This window comes from Hemibagrus wyckioides, linkage group LG07 (genome assembly GCF_019097595.1).
Source record: "Hemibagrus wyckioides isolate EC202008001 linkage group LG07, SWU_Hwy_1.0, whole genome shotgun sequence".
Lineage (NCBI taxonomy): Eukaryota > Metazoa > Chordata > Actinopteri > Siluriformes > Bagridae > Hemibagrus > Hemibagrus wyckioides.
In genome coordinates, this window is record NC_080716.1 from 10,873,020 (window position 1) to 10,896,400 (window position 23,381).

At 39.2% G+C, this 23,381-nt stretch overlaps 1 protein-coding gene across 2 annotated transcripts in view; it reads right to left on the reverse strand.

Moving 5' to 3' along the window:
- Positions 1-23,381, reverse strand: part of plxdc2b (plexin domain containing 2b) — a 117,088-nt gene that overhangs the window by 15,822 nt on the left and 77,885 nt on the right. Inside the window, exons 7-12 of one of the 2 annotated variants that reach the window (XM_058394813.1) lie at positions 22,387-22,486; positions 13,946-14,041; positions 11,740-11,821; positions 2,843-2,903; positions 2,341-2,494; positions 210-248 (exon numbers count right to left, since the gene is read on the reverse strand). In XM_058394813.1, coding sequence (XP_058250796.1) covers positions 210-248; positions 2,341-2,494; positions 2,843-2,903; positions 11,740-11,821; positions 13,946-14,041; positions 22,387-22,486 — 532 coding nt within the window. The remainder of the gene's footprint in view (positions 1-209; positions 249-2,340; positions 2,495-2,842; positions 2,904-11,739; positions 11,822-13,945; positions 14,042-22,386; positions 22,487-23,381) is intronic. The other variant, XM_058394814.1, reaches the window with a different exon arrangement.

Consider the following 23,381-nt stretch of genomic DNA (forward strand, 5'->3'; position numbering starts at 1 on the left):
AGTATCAGGAAATGAGCTGGAGCTATGCCTCGGAGAGAGACGGAAAAGAGATCGAGGCTGAAATTCAGGATTCATCACAAACACACACACACACACGCACACACACACACGCACACACACACAAACACCCTGTCCCTCCTCTGAGCATTAGAACGTCAAAGATATTGTTTCGTGTCACACTGTATATATCACACAAGGTGACATCCTACCTCTATTGTCTTTGAGATGAAGGGCAATCTTGGTGTCATCTGTGCACGACAAAAAAGAAATAAAATAAAAAAAATAAAATAAAATAAATAGAGAGACAGAGAGAGCGATAGAATGTGAGCAATATGAGAAGGGTCAGTTTATTTACTTTATATCCTGTCAAAAATCAATGCATTGCATGCACACACACACATACACACACACACACACAATTACAAATACAAAAAAATTGGTTATGTTAAAATGGCATTGTGGTCAGATTCTGTGCTTAATTCACTTTTCCACCTATACAGCAATAAAAGCGCAGACCAACCATGAAATTGAAACGAATATCCTCGGTGCGTTATTTACTCATTTGAAATCAATTCTGTTGCTCGAAATCAATTTCATTCCTTGCTGCATTCTGTATTCTTCAACCTTTCTCAATTCCACATGTGTGAGCTATTTACATAATATGGGATGAGAATTGCCTTGGTGTGTGTGTGTGTGTGTGTGCATGTGTTCATGAAACAGATGGACTTGGTGTAGGTATGATTTCTGAATTGAGAGATAATAGGCTTTCAACTGTAAACCGAATAGAAATGATGAAAATGATTTATCCTTGGTGACAAGAGGAAAAACGAGCAATGGATAAAACCTGCAAAGAGATAAGAGGATGAAAAAGCTCAAGAGAGAGAGAGAGAGAGAGAGAGAGAAATAAAGAGAGTGAGCTTTTAGCATTTAAACAGCTCTCCTGACCTGAACTAGATCTTAACACCTCTTCTGATCTGTCCTTTCTGATCTTTAGTAATTTGTGCCTGAGCGAGTGTGTGTGTGTGTGTGTGTGTGTGAGCAAGACAAGCAGCACACAGCAATCAGAACTCATTAATTCTCGTCAGAGTTATCTGTCTGAATCATGAAAAGGGTGAGATCCTGGTCACTTGGACGCCCTCACACATCAGGGCCACACTCGAGTAATCAGCGTAATGCTTAAAGGCCTTAAAGTGCTGTGTTTCTCGGCTGGAATCAGACAAATGTAGAACCAGAATATAAAACCGAGAGAGAGAGCGAGAGAGAGAGAGAGAGATTTGGGATTTTTTGGGATTCTCTGCCAATACCGAACGCTCGTTAAGTGTTAATGATCAGTTGGTGTCTCGCTGACCTAATGACTGTGACTGCTTTGATGAGGAAATCAATCCAGACTTTGCTTAAATATAATTAACGAGTCTACATGGCCTTTCCTGATTACGGAAGCAGAAAACACACAAACTACTCTCAGTATTACATCTAAAGTCAGACTGCATCCAAGGATGTCAGTGGCTTTCACAGTGACTTTAGCTCATCAGATAAAACACACACTGTATTGAGTGATGGAATCGATATGGCCAGACTAACATCTCTTTCTATATATATGTACTGTTATTGGCACTGTGTGCTCCTGTCTCACTCTCTCGCTGAGCCCTAAAGAAAAGGGGTGTGGCCTCTCTGCCTGTCAGTTACAATAAAGGAGGTGTGGCTTTTGATTTCCTAAAACAGTTAGTTTTCCAAATGTATGGAGCTATTTTAACGTAAATTGTATTTGCAATTGCGCTTTGTATTTGTGGAAACATAAATTGCGACATAGTTCAATGAAAATGCAAAGTGTCTATTATGTCTGTCAGTTTTCAAATGGAAAAAATCTCCCAAAATATAAACGCATTAGTCATTTAAACATCCCTGACCAGGACAAAGCTGTCAATGACGATGAATGAATGAATGAAAGAAGGAATGAATGACTGAATGAATGAGGAAACCCTCAATACACCATACTCTCTAATGTTCACAATGGCTTTACTTTATCTTGTAAAATTTCATATCTAACTGCTGGCTCCACCCACTATTGACACACACCTATACTCTTTAGTCTATACTTGTTGTATAAACTATGCCATTTAAAAGCAGTTTAGAAGCAGAACACGGTTCAGATAGAGGAAGCTGTAATGGAGAGAAAGAGATAGAGTGACAGAGAGAGAGAGAGAGAGAGAGAGAGCAAGAAAGAGAGAGATTGACAGAGAGAGATAGTTTCAAACATTTGAAAAGTCATTACAATTCACACAATATGCACATAAATAGTATGAAAATGTTCATTTTTTCCCTTAGTGCAGTTCCTCTTACCTTCTGTAGGCATGCTGGTAGGTGGATGGGATGTTGACTGGGTGGAATCAGCCTCTGTAACGGCTCTATTCCTCGTGGATGTCTTGGTCACTGATGCAGTGGTAGACGGTTCAAACTGAGTGGTGTTGATGATGTCGCATGTGTTGTCCTTTGTCTGAAAGAGTGAACATTAAACACAGAGGCGTACACAGAGAGAATAAAGCGATGCGAAAATGTTAAGCTAAATAAATAAATGAGCAGTGTTAAGATAATGACTACAGAGAGAGATAGATAGATAGATAGATAGATAGATAGATAGATAGATAGATAGATAGATAGATAGATAGATAGATAGATAGATAGATAGATAGATAGATAGATAGATAGATAGATAGATAGAAGACGAAAGTTCCTCTTTCTCCTATCAGACTACAACTGATGGCAGCCCTCATATGGTCATAGCAACAAGCCAGCAACACACACACACACACACAGACACAGACACACACAGACACACACACACCTCATCTGGGCAGCTGTTGTCAACCCAGTCCTGCCGATGGCGGTCAAAACCACTAGAGCATCTGAAATGAGACGAAACATCATTTCAAACACCATTAACATTAACATCACTATACCACATTACATTAACAACCAAGGTTTACTTTAACAATCTACTACACATAGACATATCTATCACATCAGAACCAACATCAGGGCGATGATGATATTATTATTATTATCATTATTATTATTATTATTATTATTATTATTACAGGTCGGTTCAAAAGTGCAATATACTCTGTCTTCCTGTTTTATGCTCATGTCCAAGTGTTTATTGTTTATACATATACACCAATCAGGCATAACATTATGACCACCTGCCTAATATTATGTATTGGTCCCCCTTGGTCCGCCCTGACCCATCATGCACTGTGTATTCTGACACCTTTCTATCAAAACCAGCATTAACTTCTTCAGTAATTTGTAACAGTAGCTCGTCTGTTGGATCGGATCACACGGACCAGCCTTCACTCCCCACGTGCATCAATGAGCCTTGGCTGCCCATGACGCTGTCGCTGGTTCACCACTGTTCCTTTCTTGGACCACTTTTGATAGATACTGACCACTGAAGACCGGGAACACCCCACAAGAGCTGCAGTTTTGGAGATGCTCTGATCCAGTGGTCTAGCCATCACAATTTGGCCCTTGTCAAACTCACTCAAATCCTTACGCTTGTCCATTTCTCCTGCTTCTAACACATCAACTTTGAGAACAAAATGTTCACTTGCTGCCTAATATATCCCACCCACTAACAGGTGCCATGATGAGGAGATAAGTCGGTGTATGTCCCTTATTTTTTGATTCAAGTCTTGCCTGTCTTGTCAATCAGTGGTTTCCCAAATTATCGTTTCTCTTATATATCCCATGTTCATTCATTCATTGGTTAATCTGCATTGGTAAATTCACATTAACTAATGAACGAATGAACTCCTTGAGTTCCTATATTTCCTGTTTCTGTGTTTACTTCTTTACTTAGACCCGTATCTGCATTCTTCTTTACAATGATGAATTATCCCAGTTTCATGTTGTTTGCCTGTTTTGACCCCCAGCACTGCCTTCAACTATGATTGTTGGATTATCCCGAATAAACCACACACCTCATCTACACACATGCTATAGCTGCGCTGTTCATGAACTGTTCCCAAACAGCTATTCGTTTTTTTTTTGCAGAAAACTTCCAGCCATAAAGACCCTGCTCTAAAGCCCAGTGGTCCATAACTATGCCCAAAAAAATTCAGAAATATATAACACACAATCACATTGATCCAAATTACATAAATCAAATTTATTTTATGGAAAGCTTATCCTACATATGGTCACTGGGAATCCATCAACCCATCACAGGGTACAATCATGCACACACCAGAGATAATTTAGAGATGCCCTGGAGGCAGGAATTAAACCCTCAACCCTGGAGGTTCTGAGTCAAGCATTGGATATAAGTTACAAAATATTTTGTAATTCAAAGCAAAGCATAATTAGGTGCCCTAACCTATTGCCTTGTTGTGTGTGTGTGTGTGTGTGTGTGTTTGTGTTTATATAATTAAACAAACTCTGTGCTGAAGCAAAAAATATTGGAATATTATAGTAAGAAGATAAAGAAAACATTAATTCAGGTATCTCAGTTGAGCTTGACAGCCTAATGAGAATTTTACAAATTTATAGTATGAAACAGAGTGACAGTCAATAATTAATCTTAAGTTAGCGCTTTCTCCTGTTCAAAATGGTGAAGGATCTGGAGGTAGTGGATCTCGGGAACACTGGGCCGAGAAATAGACCCTCAAAAGCACCATTCACAAACAGATTCACACCCAGGGGCAAATTATGGAGTAGCCCACCAATTCCTAACCGTGGTCTTGCAGCACTTTCTGTCCTTCAAATCACTATTTTCTTTAGTATTTTCAGTAATTTCTTTAACCCACTTTAATTAGAAATGAGTTGAGATACGTGTGTTGAGATAGGTAGCAGGGAAAACACTACAATTTGCAGGACAGGGGAAACTCTGTGACTAGTTTTTGCAAGAAGAACCACGAGGAACCCTGATGAACCCTTTCAGCAAAGACCTTAGAATCAGATTTGAAGCAGTTCCACTATCTACACCATTGCAGGCAACAGTAAACATGGTGAAACTATTACTTCAGCCTGGTCAGCTCTCAAACCTGTGTGCAGTTCTATAAATTTGTGAAACCCTACCCAGGCTTCCAGTCATGCATGTTTCTGTACTCTATTTGAAGTAAAATAATAAAAGTGAATGAAAATTAATTCAATTTTGCCATTGCTGATGCCAAAAATGCAGGAATCGTGATGAAACTGCAGGCAAAAGTTTCATCTTTTAAAAAACACCCAGTAAAAACATATACGTGATTACTTTCTATGATACCTGTACTGATGTTTGAATCAAAGAGAGCTTTGTGTGTTGTGTTGTGATGATGTCACCCAACACGTCTTGGCCCAAATCTGCGAAAAAATCTGCTGTAACTTAATCTGGAAAAACTGGAGGGACTGCTTTAAGCACTTGAACTTGGAGGTATAATCCTGAAGCCATTTCATTAGTCATCCAAGAGCATCATCGGTTTTCAGTTCAAGCTACACCCAATTTTTTTTTTCCCCATCCACCAAACTTAACCAAGCTTAAGCCTTTCTGTTCATGTCAGAAAAGCGGATTTAACAATCAGATCTGTTCACTGCACTATTCATGCTGTACAAAATAGCATGCTGGACATACAGTAGTGCTGGATGGAAGCGGGATAAAATGCTGTCAGTCAAACTATTTAACACTAAAGAAAAAAACACCCCAGTGGCCACATCCAGCCCAGTGTCTGAGTTGGCCTTGTGTCCAGATTTCAAATCCGACTGAACAACGTGTAATAGCTGACACATGACAGAGAAAATAAACTGTAAAAGTATATGTCTTTCACTCTATGCTGTGATTGACGCTTTACTATGCTAGGATGCTTGGCATTCCTGACACTGTAATTAATTTTATGGCCTTGCTTCCGCTTCAGCCCATTCCTCAATCTTCACACACTCCCTAGGTTCTTTTGTCCCTTTCTTCCCCTTTATCATCTCTCTCTCTCTCTCTCTCTCTTTCTGAAATACCAAGGCCAGACAGACCTCTCCTCTCACCCTGGTCTGAGAAGGTTAGCGAAACAAATGTGTTTGTAAAAGAGTGTGAATGTGCGGAGGTGGACGTCTGTACATGTGTGACTAGTCACTAGATCTGGCTTTGCTATTATATAATATGGCAGATGTGTGAGTGTTTAGTGTGAAATGTCAGCCAGGCATCATAACAAATGTGTGACCGCTGCTTCGCTTAGATTATTCTACCGAGGTCATCTTTCACTGTGCCTCATAAATCTCAAAAAAAAAAAGAGAAAAGAACAGCCTGTAAACAACAAAACCAAATCCCCCTTCAAGTCAATGAGGTGAGACAGATTTGTCTGTCTGTCTGGTGCTAACAGAAGAGATAGCTGGCATACGAATCTGGCGTCAGCTTGCCTGCTCCCAGAGTCTCGATCCTGCATGGCTCTGTGGATAAATACCTAGTTGCGATTTCACCACATTGTGCTGTTTGCATGTTAATATATGCTGATGCACACAGCTTGGCTCCTTTTTGTTGGAATTCAGTATGATTTGTGATGCACTGAAAGCCATGACGGGCTACAAATCTGATTATCTAGAGTCTGTTAGTCTGGAAATGACACTGAATCTTTTTATTAAGTTGCAAAGACTTATGTTTAACTATTTATTAAAGTTCATTGTTATAGAATGAGCTAATCACTGTTATCAGAGTATTTGCTCATCTTAATACCACCTAGAGCTTTCATACTATTCAAGAACTATTTCCTTTCTAATTTTCCTCATGAACACTCCTAATTTAGCTCAAGTCTGACCACATACATTAATCATTGGTGCAATGTCTAAAATATCTGCCAACCTTATTGCTACTGTACTCAAAAATATAGAAACAGATATTTATTTGCTTTTCCAGGGCTATAAAGCAAATGTTTTCAATTATTTTGGGGTTTCTCCTAAGTCTAAAACTTCCACTTCCCCCCTTTGTAGAGTTGGCAGTGTGTTTTGAATCATTGTCTTCCTGCATGATGAAGTTCCTCCCAATTAGATTGGATGCATTTCAGTGTAAATTAGCAGACAGAATGTTTCTGTAGACTTCTGAATTCATTCTGTTGCTACCACCATGAATGACGTCATCTATAAAGATTGGTGAGAATGTTCCAGAAGCAACCATGCAAGCTCCAAGCCATGACACTACCACCACCATGCTTTACACATGAGCTTGTATGTTTTGGATCATGAGCAGATCACTTCTTTCTCCACACTTTTCAGGTTTTTCCTAAAAGACAATTTTGTGTTTCAGCAATTTTGTGACTCGTCTCCGTATTTCTTTGTGAATTCCGCTCTGATCTTCTGTTTCTTACTGCTGATAAGGGTTTATATGATGTGGTGGGGTCTCTTTAATTTCTGCTCCCTGCCCTGTGGAGGTTGCTGGTGATGTTATTGACTGTTTTCTCTCACAATGTTTCTCTCACCAGCTGCTGTTTCGTCTCCCTTCGCCAAACTGTTCCATGTCTGATTGTTAGTAAACCAGTGGTTTCTTTCTTTTTCATAACAATCCAAATAGTAGTGACTATGCCATTATTCTGATGGATGGCTTGCTTTATTCCTGTAAACAGCTCTCTTGTCTTCATGATGGTTTACCCTTTTCAACATCAAATGCAGCCTTCACAGATAAAACCCAGGTCTCAAACTACGAGCAGACATTCAGTCTATTAACTGTTTACGCAATCAATCTAACCGGACACGCCTGGGCAAGAAGAAACATCTGTCAGACATGTGTTCCAATGTCTTTGATCGCTTGAAAAATGGATGGGCTCCAGGAAAATGGGCCATGTTAAAGTTGTTTAGTACATCTAGGTATCAATATCAGGAAATGAAGCTGAAATTCGGGTCTGTTTTTTCATATTCCACTTTTGATCTCAAACCCAAATGTCTTCAGCTAATAGCAAAAACAGAAGAATTGGTCTTGACATTGCACTGTGTTCGCCGGATCTCAATCCTGCTATGTGAGAGTTTGCACTGATTTATTCACCTTATTCAAAATACCAGTGGTAGAATATATTTTCGAAGAATGGCGCTCGCCTGCCTAGTACAACTCCAGAGACTTGTAAAATCTGTGCCAAGGAATGTTCCACCAAGACACTGTTTGTAGCTTGTCATCTTCCAACAGTGTTTTTAGTTTGTCTGCCTTTTTTAATTTCTGTGGACTCATCAGTAATCACTAATCAGCCTAGTTATCTGCTCTCTATTCTGAATTCCATCCAAGATATTTGCCAAACACCTGACTGAAGAAACTCGTACATTTTGGTTTTTAAACTCAGCGTACATCCTGTAGCGAAGACGTTGAAGTGAATGTTTTGGAATGTGCCACAAAGACCACTGCAACTCATCTGCTGCATCTCACATGGTGTGGTGTTAGCACTTATTCTGATTAAAGGTCAACATATTCAAGTCTGATTGCTGGTGAGACGGCCTTGCTCGCAAGTGTTATGTGCGTAAGCGTGTGTTAAACACAGCGACGCTGACACATTGACACGAAGCAACAAGCTGCCATAACGTGTGACGTGAAATTCGATCATTTTCATTCTTATAGAAAAGGCTTGAGGTTATTTTTCAGGATCCATCTGCGAGGCTTCTATTACTTACTGTCCTACCTAGACTCCTTTCATATTACTTACTGAATAATTCATATTAGGTATTGAAAAATATACTTATAAGCAGTAGAGCTTAAATCTAAATAAAAAAGCTGGCACTTTGCAGAAAATAGTGCTCCAGAAACTTGCTTACGTTAACAGCACAACCTTCGTCCAGAAAACAAAACAATTCTTTAATTAACAGCAGTGTTTCCAATTCGCCTTCAATTTATTGACCACCAGCTTAACAAAAGCAGCCATTTATTTTCTCCCATACCACTGAACATTATACAGAATTAAACAATGCTGCATAATACAACATTAATTAAACCACTGCTTAAACTGATTGGATAACTATTCTTTCCCAAATCTTATTTACTTTCTTTTTATATTATGATCCTACACACAGATATAGATCTCTACAAAGACACAACAACTTTCCTTTCCCGTAATGAAACTTCAGATTAAATGAATGAACTTCTGATGCGTATTTCATTACATTGTTAACATGCTGCGCGAATCGCTGTCCTGCTAAACAGCAGCTGAATCGAAATGAGTGAAACTGTGTGTTGTGCACGGTAGGAAGCTAACACACACTGTGGTCTGCTGGAGTAGTTTTGGTTAAGTGGGCAAACATTTAAGAAATTACGCTACATTGCCAAAAGCTTTGCAACACTCCTGTGCAGGCCAGTCAAGTTCCTCCACACCAAACTCTCTCATCCATGTCTTTATGGACCTTGCTTTGTGCACTGGTGTACAGTCATGTTGGAACAGGAAGGAGCCATCCCCAAACTGTTCCCACAAAGAAACTGTCCAAAATAACTTGGTATACTGAAGCATTAAGAGATCCCTGCACTGGAACCAAGGGGCCAAGCCCAACCCCTGAAAAACAAAACCTGAATTCAATGATTTGGAGGGGTGTCCCAAAACATTTGGCAATATTGTGTATGTACTGTATATGATAGAGAAATTGAGGGTTTGGCAAATTTAAAACCAATTATTAATACATCAACAATGCAAGCATGCATTCAATTTTCCTAGGCCTCATTAGCCATCCAGTATAAACCAAAAGCATGTGTCCATCAGAGCAGGTTATCTACTTTCTCGGAATGTAGTGGTCAAATGATTTGGGGATTTAATGAAAAGAATTGTAGAATTAAATGCACCAACATGTTCCTAGTCATGTAAGTTCCATGCGCCATGTTAATTTTGGTTTCGTCTCAAATTTGTGAAGTCACGTACGCCTATAGAGACACAATCATCAGGATTTGTGGTTGAAGTTCAGCACTAGTGAAAACTAAGCTTCTCTGCCCTCATAACTGATGCTGCACTGATAAATCCCTCATACTCTGATTAAAAAAAAAAAAAAACGCTCCACTGGATGAATCAGAAATCAGAGATAAAAAGGCAACATGGCACAGTTCACAGGATGATTCACACCAGCTGCATTATGTTAAATGGCACATATAGCATCATCCCACTTATCATATCAATTTTAAAAAGTATTTCCATCCATGCCTTAGTGATTAGTACGTTTGCCTCACACCGCTGGGGTTGTGGGCTTAATTCCTACCCCGTGTGTGGAGTTTACATTTCCTCTAGATACTCCCCTTTCCTTCTCCAGTCCAAAGTGTGTGTGTGTGTGTGTGTGATGGATTGGCACCCCATCCAGGGTGTCCTACCCCTCCTTGTGATTGGCTCCAGACTCCACTGCATAGGATAAGCAGTTAAAAAAATGGATAGATGAATTTCTATCCACACCAGCTAAATCAGTTGAGCATTAGAGATGCATCACATTTAAGCTTGCACACCTTTATGCTACACTGACACACCGAAACAAAAAACACACAAACATTCCAGTTATTCATTGCTTCACTCTGTCATGTGACATTTTAGCTGAATAGTTTTTTCTTTTTCTGTTTATTTTGCATTGTAGGCACTTTACATATTGTTTGGAAGATCACTGCCAAGCTCCCACTAACCCTCTCTGCTCCAGGGGTGCTGTATCATAGCTGCCCCTGTGCTCTGACCCCAACTTCTTCAGCTGGGATACGCGAAGAAAAGAATTCCACTGTGCTGTAATGTATGTGCAGCGATAATAAAGACTTCTACATCCCACTGCATTAGCACCGTCTTCATAATGTTAAAGTAGCTCTGCATCTACTATAGTGATCTTATCTCAATTCTTACAGTATATCCACTGACATCATCCTGTAGAGCAATGTGAGGTATAAATGCTAAGACTGGCTGAGAGGAGGAAGTGGTTGTCTGTGGGGATTTCTGAATGCACTTGAAGTAAACTTATTTGATTCACTGTTTAACATTAAACAGTTAATATCTCCTTCATATCAACAAAAAAGCCAAACATTTTAATTCATCCACTCGTACATGATAATCTAATACTGGATGTATGGTATATCCACTAAGATACTAAGATTCAAATCAGTATGCTTTTGATCCATCCGGTGTGGTTTAACACAACACTTAACACACTCTTACGTGACGAATCTGGGTGTAAATTTAGTGTGGTACAGAACACAGTGTGAGAATTTTTCAATATTTCCTGAAAATCCTCAGCATTGGCAGTCAGAAGAATTAACAGCAGGATTTCAGGAGAGTGATAAACAGAAGTAGTAATATGTGTGAGACATAGCGAGAGAAAAAAAAAAGAAGAAAAAGGGAGAGGGGAGAACACATCTGAGGAGACAAGATGAAAAAAGAGAGAGAGAGAGAGAGAGAGAGAGAAATGAGAACACAAGAGGAGATGAGTCAAAAGTAAAAGAGAAGGGAGTACAGGCACACACACACACACACACACACACGATAAAAGCACAAGAGCCTCTCAGTCAGTCTGTTTGATACTGAGTGCTTGTATTCTCTCAGTGTTGCCCTGCTCTCGTGTCAGACCTGTGATGGAGTGAGTGTGAAAAGGTCTGGGGCATAAAGGTGAAGTAGCACACATGAGTCAACAGGAAAGGAGACTCCTACTCTCCCTCCTCCTTCAGAGCCAAGGGCAAAGAATCAGCTGGGATGAAGGATGATACTCTAACCCACACTTCACACTCAGCGTGAGGTGAAAAATGCTAGAGGTGAAACCGAATACAAACTAAACCCACTACTTTTTGTCTTTTCTTTCTGTCCCTACCTGTTGAGTCGGTGACACCAGCTGCAGTTAAAGTTGATCTCGGCAGCGATGCAGGCGGAGCAGCTACGAAACTGGAGGCATGCTGTGGAGGAGAAACTAATCAGAGCCTGATAATAACTACACACAGATTCAGAAGACTGAAGGATCATTCATGCTCGCTCTGCGACCCTCATCTGGGTCTTCTCAAACTGCTGCTTATATACAATAATGTCATAAAGCTACACACACTAAGAGGAGAGCCTTATTCACTACATATACACAAGACAAGAATCACCAAGTATTGCTTTGATCAACAGGGAAAGAAAAACACCATAAAAAAGGTGGGAATCTGGGGAAAATACTCCATTATCCTCAGACTGAACCCACATTTTAGCAACCATCTGAAACCAGCTGTCCATATGCTCTTTAGACACAGCTCAGATGTAGTTGCACCAGTGTGGCTATAGATACTGACCAATGAGTTTCCAGTGTGAACCATTTTCATTAGGTTACTGGGTAAATTGATATAAATATTGTATTTTTTTTGTCCTGTTGCCTTTTATATAAACACCAATCAGGCATGACATTATGAGCACTGAGAGACACCTGTTAGTGGGTGGGATATATTAGACAGCAAGTGAACATTTTGTCCTCAAAGTTGATGCGTTAGAAGCAGGAAAAATGGACAAGTGTAAGGATTTGAGCGAGTTTGACGAGGGCCAAACTGTGATGGCTAGACCACTGGATCAGAGCATCTCCATAACTGCAGCTCTTGTGGGGTGTTCCCGGTCTACAGTGGTCAGTATCTATCCAAAGTATCCTTTAAGTCCTCTAAGCCCTTTAAGACCTGTAAGTACCCATTGAGGATCTGCTGCTAATATCTTGGTGCCAGATACCACAGCACACCTTCAGGGATCTAGTGGAGTCCATGCCTCGATGGGTCAGGGCTGTTTTGGCACCAAAATGGGGACCAACACAATATTAGGCAGGTGGTCATAATGTTATGCCTGATCAGTGTAAATATAATTTGGCTTCTGTGGCTTTCATTTAATTAAAATGTCTGAATAAGACATTTTGAAAAAGCAAGAAATATATTAAAAAATATATACTAAATACAATTTTTCGTACTCAGTAGAATAAAATTTTAAATAAAGTTTTACTTCCCATCTTTAAAGGCCCATTGCCTTTAAAAAACTCATTGTATTAAAGTGATTGTGAAGCTTGTGGCCAGAAAAGCGTATAAAACTTATCATGATTCGTGCAAAACGTATCTTTCTGCAACTGCATCACAGCCAGCGACTTACAAAGTAAAAGCTTTAATGCAGGTCTGAATGCAAATCATAATTCATGGAAATTCAGCAGCAGTACATGTAAGTAACTCTACTTATTTTATCAACCTGCGCTGTGTATATAAAATGCTATATACATACACTACCAGTCAACAGTTTGGACACATCTTCTAATTCCATGGTCTTTCCTGATGTTTATTTCTTTCTACATTGTAAAACAATGCTGAAGGCGGCCGAAATACACAATAATGTCGTTTGAACAGTTGATATTGAGATATGTCTGCTACTGATGCTCTGTAAAGCCTTCATAACGGCTCTAATCTGAGGTGCTGTTAATTGGTGATTTCTGAGGCTGGTAACTCTAAATGAACTTCTCCTCTGCAGCAGAGGTCAGTTTTGGGCTTGCTTTACTGGGATGGACTTCATGTGAACCAGTTTCATCATGGTGCTTGATGGGTTTTGCAAATGCACTTGACAATACTGTTCTTGCAAGAACTATTCCAGAACACCTGACCTTCGTGTCTTAAAATAACAACTGACTGTTTTTTGTTGTCATTACATATGGATTACTTAAGTCCATGTGTGTTATTTCATAGTTTTGAAATCTCCAGTATTGTTCTAGAATGTAGAAAATAAATCCCTAAACAAAAAACATTGAATTAGAAGGTGTGTCCAAACTTTTGACTGGTAGTGTATATATATATATATAAACTAACGTGAAATAGAGAAAGTACAAGGAAGCAGCTCTGAATCTCTGACCTCACAGCAATTAAACTGCCTCTCTCAATTCGAATTGATGCTCTAAAGACAGAGTAGGACATGATGCTGCCAGAGAATTGGCCAGTGTGATAAATTTGACTGCTATACTGACAAAACAGGCATCCAGCTGCATCCAGCTGTTCTTTGTTTCAAGTGTGTTATTGTGTGAGTTTTCTTACTAGGAAGTGGCATCATTTCCACAGCTGTGCTGTTTGTGATTTTGGTCTTGAGTAACTCCACACGGTGATACTCGTAGATGGTCTTCCTCCGAACATCTACACACACACACACACACACACAGTCAGTAAATGTGAGATTAACACAAGTAGAAGAGAGATAAATGCTTTTCAGATTTCACCCCATTGTTTCCATGTGTTTTTTCTCCTGCTAAAATGCCCCATATTTCATCATTTTTCCTCCAGCAGAGGAGGGGAATGAGATGAATGTGATTTATTTTGCATGCAAAAGGCTTGTTTTTAAAGATTCATCTTAAATCAGAAACACTTCCAACAATGTATCACTGCATGTTTTTTTTTAGTGTATGTGAAATAAATCACTTTAAATTTCTCTCTCTCACACACACGCACGCACACACACACACACACACACACACACACACACACACGCACACACACACGCACACAATGGTACACAAAGTTACACACACGCACTGTCATGCACACACACACACACACGCACACACACAGACACACACACACACAATGGTACACAAAGTTACACATACGCACTGACACATATGTGCACACACACATACATGCAGACTCACACAGTTCTCTCTCACTCTCGCTCACACACACATACACACATGCACACACACAGAGACAGTTACACAAGTTACACATGCATCGTCACACACTCAAACTTACACACACACATGAGCACACACAAATTTATTCATGTTACACACACTCTCAAACACACATACGTGCACACACACACACACACACAGTTACACAAGTTACACACGCACCGTCACACACTCAAACACACACACACACACGCACACATACACACACTCACTCAAACACACTCACATAAAGTTACACGCACACACTGACACAAGCTCAAACACACGTGCACACACACACAAATTTACACAAGTCACACACACACACACACGCTGTCACACACTCAAACACACGCACACAGTTACACAAGTAACAAATGCACCATCACACACACACACACACACTGCTGAATTAGTTTAACCATTTAGGCAAATTGCATTACAACGTACAGTGAAACAAATAGGAAGGAACTAATAAAGAGATTTTCTGCGTGCCTGACAGCTAGACATTTTTAATTGTCACGACGTCCTATATTCAAATCAATTAACTCCACCAGCTCTAAATTCCTCGGGGTAAAATGTGTGTGGCCTTCCATCTGCCAAATCATGCATGGAATTGCGGCATATTGACGGGATACAGAATTATCCATAATTTCATTTCCTCTTTACTCCCAGTAAGACAATACAAGCAAACCACAGAAACCTGAACAGAAAGCCCACCACCCAGTGAGCTCTATAGAAAAAAACACTCCATGTAAAATATAGGGAGCGTAATGTTCACTTCCTGGCTTGCAACTTTTCATGGATCAGTGGTGTTTCCTTTCCTTTCTGCCTGTAGAGAAAAACTCTCAAGACACAGCATGGATCCAGAACAAAGCTCAGAACACAGGAAGAGATCAGCGCTTCACTGCAGTCATCCTGAATGACTGTTAATTGCTCTGATATTTCTTTCCTTAGTAGAATTTCTTTCTAAGAATCTTTACATTTGTGTCATTCAGCAGAAACCCTTATCTAGAATGACCTACATTTTTATCTCATTTTATAGAACTGAGCAACTGAGGGTTAAGTTCCTTGCACAGGCGCCCAGCAGGGGCATCTTGGTGGTCCTGGGAACCTTCCAATCAGTAGTCCAACATCTTAACCACTAGGCTAACCACATCCCTTATCTTAAAAACCTTATCATGTAGGAAGTTTTATTAAAACAACCTCACATCCTAGCATTCACTGGGTACGTTCATCCATAGCCTGAGACCACGGACAACAACAACAACGGAACACCACAGGAGGTCTTTTTTTTACCGGCAGCCATCAAACTCTATAACTCCTTCCCTTTCAGTAGGGAGCAGAGCTGACACAATCAACACTGATATTATATATCCCAATTTCACAATAATTACAATATGTAGCTCAAGTGGTTAAGGCTCTGGAAGATCAGGGCTCAAGCCCCATCACTGCAAAGCTGCCACTGCTGGGCCCTTGAGCAAGGCCCCCAACCCACCCAGCTCCAGGGGCGCTGCATCATGGCTGACCCTGTGCTCTGACCCCAAGAATTTCACTGTGCAGTAATGTATATGTGACAAATAAAGACTATTTAATATAATACCATGTGCAATATGAACCACATGGTTGGTTGTATTACCAGGTTGCTCATGTATCCACAGCTGTTTAGATCTACTGACATTCACATAACATCTTTTGATCTCATGAGAAATGATCAAATTTTCTTTCACAGCATGCCTAAATTTGTGGGGTGAAATACTGCAGGTATAAATGCTAAGCCTTTCTTCAAATCTAATAATCCCTAACCTCCATCTTTAATTTTTTTTTTGCTGCAGAATTATTATCTATTTTTAATGGTGTGTAAAATAATGTTCCATTTCTAGCTCTATAGACAAGCTGTTAAAGAGACGTTGCCTTTTTCTCTCATACCTTCACAATGTCTGTATTTTATTATCCGTGTATCCATAGCGTTATACATGTCACGGTATATATTTATTACTTAGTGACTCTAGTGACGGTAGTCACTCGCTTTCTCTTCTACACACACGCTGTGAGCAGAAAGTGAGATTTACAGATGAGAAAAACGTTGGCATTTGTTGTGAAGGCAGGTATGCAAGTGTGTGTGTGTGTGTCTCCCGCTGATAGTTTTAGTGCAGGAAATTGAAGCTTGTTCAGTGAAGGATGTTCTGTAGGTTAAAAGCCTTTTCCGGGAGGTAATTACCTGGCCAGTCTGTGTGGCGTCACAGGCCTCCTGTGTGCCATGCTGACATTTTGCCTGCAGATGTGTGTGTGTGTGTGTGTGTTTGTGTGTGCATTCATATGTGTGTGCATATGTGTTTTGCAGTTTAATGAGTTTCCATTCCATAATTAGTAATAACAGGTCAGACCAAAACATCTATCTTTCTATTCTCTTCCAACACTTTAGTGCTGTCACTATATTGTTGCCTTACACACTTTATCAATCTCTCTCATTCTCTCTCTCTCTGCCCTCTCTCTCTCCTCTATCTCTCTCTTTTTCTCTTTCTCTCCACTATCTCTCTTCCCTCTCATTTTCTTTTTCTCTCTCTCTCCCCTCTCTTTCTCTCGCTCTCTCTATCTGTCTCTCCTCTATCTCTCTCTTCTCTTTCTCTCGCTCTCTTAATCTCTCTTGCCTCTCATTCTCTCTCTCTCTATCTCTCTCCCCTCTCTTTCTCTGGCCCTGTCTCTCCTCTATCCCTCTCTTCTCTTTCTCTCGCTCTCTTAATCTCTCTCCCCTCTCATTCTCTCTCTCTCCTCTCTCTATCTCTGGCTCTGTCTCTCTCCGCTCTCTCTCCCCTCTCATTCTCTCTCTTCCGTCTCTTTCTCACTCTCTCTTCTCTCTCTCTCTCTCTCTCTCTCTCTATCTTCTCTCACTCTCTCTCTCTCTCCCCTCTCTTTCTCTCGATCTCCTCTCTTTTTCCCCACTCTCTCCTCTCTCTTGCCCCTCTCTCTCTTCCCCACCCTCTCTTTTTCCCCTCTCTCTCCTCTCTCTCTCTCCACTGGGCAATAGTGACAAGCCAGAAGACAGACAGGGTGAGACCAGAAGATGCAAATGTTGCCCTTTCACAGCTGGCAAAACACACACACACACACACACACACACACACACACATGCACACACACCACACACAAACACACGCACATGCACACACACCACACACACAAACACACACACATGCACACGCACACACACACCACACACACAAACACACACTGGGGTAAATATAAACCTGTGATCCATACTATTCTGACAGCAAATACAGTAACATGTCCTCTCTTGTCATTCCTCCTCATACGGCTTTATTGTCAGCTGCTCTCTCCAGTGTGGCTCAGTTCCGGGTCCCTGCTGAGCTAAACTGCAGCATCAAAGGATTTCTATCCTTAAGCAGACAGACAGCTTAGGGGCTAGAGGGACTTTAACATCCCCCAATCCTTTCTTCAGAAAATCCTATTTGGAAGAAGGCTATGATAACAACCATAATGCATCATCTATAATCTCTTCAAGCAGCCAATTGTGTGGCAGCAGCACGATGCATATAATCAGGCCGATATAGGAAAAAAGGTTCGGTTAATATCAGAATAATGTTCCAAATATATATGAGCCCACTGTCTCAGTGTCTGTGGTTGCTGGTGGCACAAACACACACCACTACTGCTCACATAAACACTTGCTCTTGTACACAATGCACACATACATGTTTTTTTAGTAACCTGGAAATTACTAGAGGAGGTACACGAGCCGCAACAGCAGAAAACCACATCAAGTTTCCACTTCTGTTGGCCAAGAGCGGAAATCTGCAGGCTCAGGCACACAGAAACTGTCCTTAAGATCCAGCATAGAGAATGAAGCCAATTGTCATCCGTTTACTTGTTGCTATTTACCACTCGTTTTTTACCTTGGAATCCACAAGAGTGTGCAAATTTCATTGTACAAGGAAAGCTCATGCATATTAAATTAAAATAATCGAATCTTAAAGACCGTCCTGTCTTCGTCCCTCGACTCCAATTCACAATATGCTCATCCTGAACATCTTCTCAACGCGCTGTAATCACAGACTTGTCCTCTTATAGAGGAGTAATTATTTATAATCCCACTATCCGGTGTCATACAGAGGAGGATGGGCTTCGTTTTTCCTCCAAGTTTCTTCAAGGTTTCTTCCTAGTGTCGCTCGTCTCAGGGAGTTTATTCTTGCTACTGTTGCCTCTGGCTTGCTCATTAAGTGTCTAAATATAAATCTACCTCTACATTTCTGTAAAAGCTGCTTTGCGTGAGAATCAGTAACTGATGCGTAATCCCTTTTGATTATTTAGAGTGTAATGTGTTGTGACGACTGACACGATGCAGATCCGACCCTTAAACACGTTTATTATTATATTATATTAAATAATATAATAATAGTTATTCTAATAATAAGTATAGTTATTCTTATGAATGTTTATTGGGAATAGTTTCCTAAGTTAAAGACATAGCAATAAGAGACTAATACATTTTAATAGTTTGCACGTTGATAGAAACCTTTCAACAATTTATTAAACAGAATAAGGTACATGGATAGAATTACACTTTTAGCACTGACTGTTATCTTATGGAGTCAGATAATTAATTCTCTATATTGGCATCAACATTAAGCTGCCTTTATTTCCATCCTTGGTTATAGAAAAACAGCAGATTAAATAATATAGTTTTTCAGTCCTACACTGTCGCCTCTGGCTTGCTAGATCTACCTGCTCTGTGTGACAGACTATTACTAAAAGCTCTGTAGAAACAAATCGATGCATAATCCCTCTTGATTATTTCAAGCGCCACATAACCGACATGTTTTATGCCTGAAATAGTTGCAATGACTGACACGACGCCTCAGATCGGACCTATAAACACAGGCCATGTCTTCACACATCTCACTCACTTCTGCCCCAATATTGGCACTGAGTACCATAAGAACACACTGCCACACTCTCAGCTACATTGTTATGGCAGGTCATTACAAGTGCCAGATGACATTTTAATGAGAAACAATGAAGTGTTAATGACTGACTATGCTACACCACCCTGTGTCTAACATCTCCGCTGTGCCTTTGCCAAGCATAACATTCTGCTCATCCATGCTGTTGATGAAGCACGAGGCAGAGGTTTAAATAATGGAGCGCGATGATCTCAATAAACTTTCATCAACTGTTTATGACAGCGTGAAACGATCTGCACTCTGTACACACTTCTTACTGCGGAAAAAAAAATATCCCCTACTGTATGTTTTGCATAAGAGTCAGATCTCCTCGCAGAGAGAAGCTTAGCTCAGCACTATTACACTTTGCTATTTTGCTGAGCAGTTCCCCTGAGACAGCATATGGAACTGCCTGACTGCACAGCATATTTTCTTAGTCCTTTTTTAATAGTACTGCGTTCTTTCCGATATCAATTTATAGTTTCAGATGCATACTGGCCAAGCGTTGAGGCAAGCAGCATTTCGGATTGGTTAGCTTGGGTGACATGCAGCAAAACTGTAGCTTCAGAGCTGAGGCAGCATAATTTTGTCTCTGTACTTCAGTGAAGATCTCAGAATTGCTACATAAACATGGTTTAAGGATCTGTTTTAAAAGCCAATGTAAATAAATTCTAATACCAGTAATAGAGCAGCAGGGTGGAGTGTCTCGACTCGAGTCATGTCTGAGTGCAAAAGCCACATGTTTATTTAAGAAAGTATCACAAATGAAAGGTTTGTGGGAATGTCTACAGAGCGGCATTTTCCACATGAAGGTCATATCTACATCTGTCTGTCTGTCTGTCCGTCCGTCCGTCCCTCCGTCCGTCTATCTATCTATCTATCTATCTATCTATCTATCTATCTATCTATCTATCTATCTATCTATCTTGTCTGCCTGTCTTTCTATCTATCTATCTATCTATCTATCTATCTATCTATCTATCTATCTATCTATCTATCTATCTATCTATCTATCTATCTATCTTGTCTGTCTGCCTGTCTTTCTTTCTTTCTTTCTTTCTTCTATCTATCTATCTATCTATCTATCTATCTATCTATCTATCTATCTATCTATCTATCTATCTATCTTGTCTGTCTGCCTGTCTTTCTATCTATCTATCTATCTATCTATCTATCTATCTATCTATCTATCTATCTATCTATCTATCTATCTATCTTGTCTGTCTGCCTGTCTTTCTTTCTTCTATCTATCTATCTATCTATCTATCTATCTATCTATCTATCTATCTATCTATCTATCTATCTATCTATCTTGTCTGTCTGCCTGTCTTTCTTTCTTTCTTCTATCTATCTATCTATCTATCTATCTATCTATCTATCTATCTATCTATCTATCTATCTATCTATCTTGTCTGTCTGCCTGTCTTTCTTTCTTTCTTTCTTTCTTCTATCTATCTATCTATCTATCTATCTATCTATCAATCAATCAATCTATCTATCTATCTATCTGTCTGTCTGTCTGTCTGTCTGTCTGTCTGTCTGTCTGTCTGTCTATCTATCTATCTATCTATCTATCTATCTATCTATCTATCTATCTATCTATCTATCTATCTAGCTTGTCTGTCTGCCTGTCTTTCTTTCTTTCTTTCTTTCTTTCTTTCTTTCTTTCTTTCTTTCTTTCTTTCTTCTATCTATCTATCTATCTATCTATCTATCTATCTATCTATCTATCTATCTATCTATCTATCTATCTATCTGTCTGTCTGTCTATCTATCTCTCTGGTAAAAAAGAGTTAAATAAGCAGGTGATATTTTAACCATCTTGCACCTCTTCATTCATGACAATATCACTAGAATATCAACACACAATGCAGTGAAAGAGAAAACAGAAAGTCTACCGTCATTTTAGACAGCTGCTTATTTCTAATACGGCATTCAATGAATCGGCAAATCTGCAAGTGAACCTTGTTAAAAAGAAATCACCGCACACACTTCGTTCTTAAAGGGAATTAAGATAAGTACGTGTTTTATAATTAGCTTTTTAATCACAGTTATGTTTTCTAAGCTTCGAATTATGAATTTATTTATTTTTTTCAGCACCACAAGATGAACCTTTTACAGTCTCAGCTTTAAAAAAGAAAAAGAAAAAATATTAATCCTAAGGCATTTTATTCAGTAAATGCTCTCTTTTATTCCTAAAATACGATAAAAGTCAAAGAGTAAAAATCATGTAGTTACTAAAGGAAGAAATATAACTCTGGGCACAATTTTTTTTTTTTTTTAGGGGTTATGATTTTTTTTTCTTCTTTGCTTAAAAGTAATGACACCCTTTACGAAACCTATAATCACACCAGAACTAACAGCCTATAATTCCAGTAATCTACTCTAACTTAGTTGTAACCTAATTAAACTAATAATTATTACTGTAAAAGCATGAAGAATGGGAATTTGAGGCTCATCCACAGATTCTTGTCTAAGTTTTACTAAAGAAAATGTTGATCACGTTCAACTGTATATTCTTAAATATGTGGTCATGCTCTTTTTGGTTTCTAATTGCATTTAAGCCAAAATATTGGCTACAAATGATTTAATTCTCAGCTTAAGCATTAATAAGAACGAATAAGCACTACTATTATTTATTACTCAGCTTAGAAACTGAACTCTTACGCACAGACAGGCAGAAAGGACTCGGAGGAATTTCTTCTCATCTTTAATATTTCATCATAAAGTTGCTTGGATTTACACAATTTCTGCCATCCTGAAAGAAGAAGCTCTGAAAGAATGCCACGTTTTTACAGAGGCTGAGAGTAATGGGTGCTCAATGTGCTGTTATAACGGCTGTATGACTTACTCGGAATTTGTTGGATCCTGTGAACCACCACAAAGGCGTCCGAGAGGCCCACCTTCACTGGATGATTAACAGAGCTGATCTGAGCGATCGGAATAGGAACCTGAGACCAGAACAAAAACCAAAATAAAAGTAGGCATAAATGTAAATACAGATTCAGATTCAAATTAAAATTTGACAGGTCACATATACAAGCATACAACCATTCATTTAATATCAAGAGGAATGCTTTTTCAAGCTGTCTCACAGATAGATAGATAGATAGATAGATAGATAGATAGATAGATAGATAGATAGATAGATAGATAGATAGATAGATAGATAGATAGATAGATAGATAGATAGATAGATAGATAGATAGGAAATTCCAGATATCCAGCAGCAATAGAGACAGTAACACAAAGACACTGTATGTCTTACATATAGTCAGTATACACAGGGTAATGTGATAACTGACCAGAAGTTACTAGTACAATGCTAAGAACAAAAACTACATTTATATAAGAAGCATATAAATAAAGCATATAACTCACAGTTATAAGAGTAATATAATAAGATTATAATATTAATTATAATATAATTATAATAAGAGAAATTAGGTCATAAAAGTAAAAAGAAAAAAAAGAAGAGAATTTGACCAAAAATAGAATTAGAATAAACACAGAATTTACAAGTAAGTAAGGTAAAAAAAAAAAAAAATAGAAAATATAATAAATGAATACAGAAAGGTCACAGAACAGTATGATTATTATGAATAAAGTGCAGACTGTGTGCAATTTTTGTGCAATGTCACACACACACACACACGCACACACACCTGTACACAGGCCTCACAAGCACTTAGTCATTGAGCAGTAACACTCACTATGGTCCTGCTTAAACTCGCCCAGCTGTATATTCTTGTTTACTGCTATTCTGGATTTTGTTCTATGAATTTTGATGTTTGCTAAACACCTGAGCTCTCCTTGTTCTGGGATAAAGTTTATGTATACTGTTTT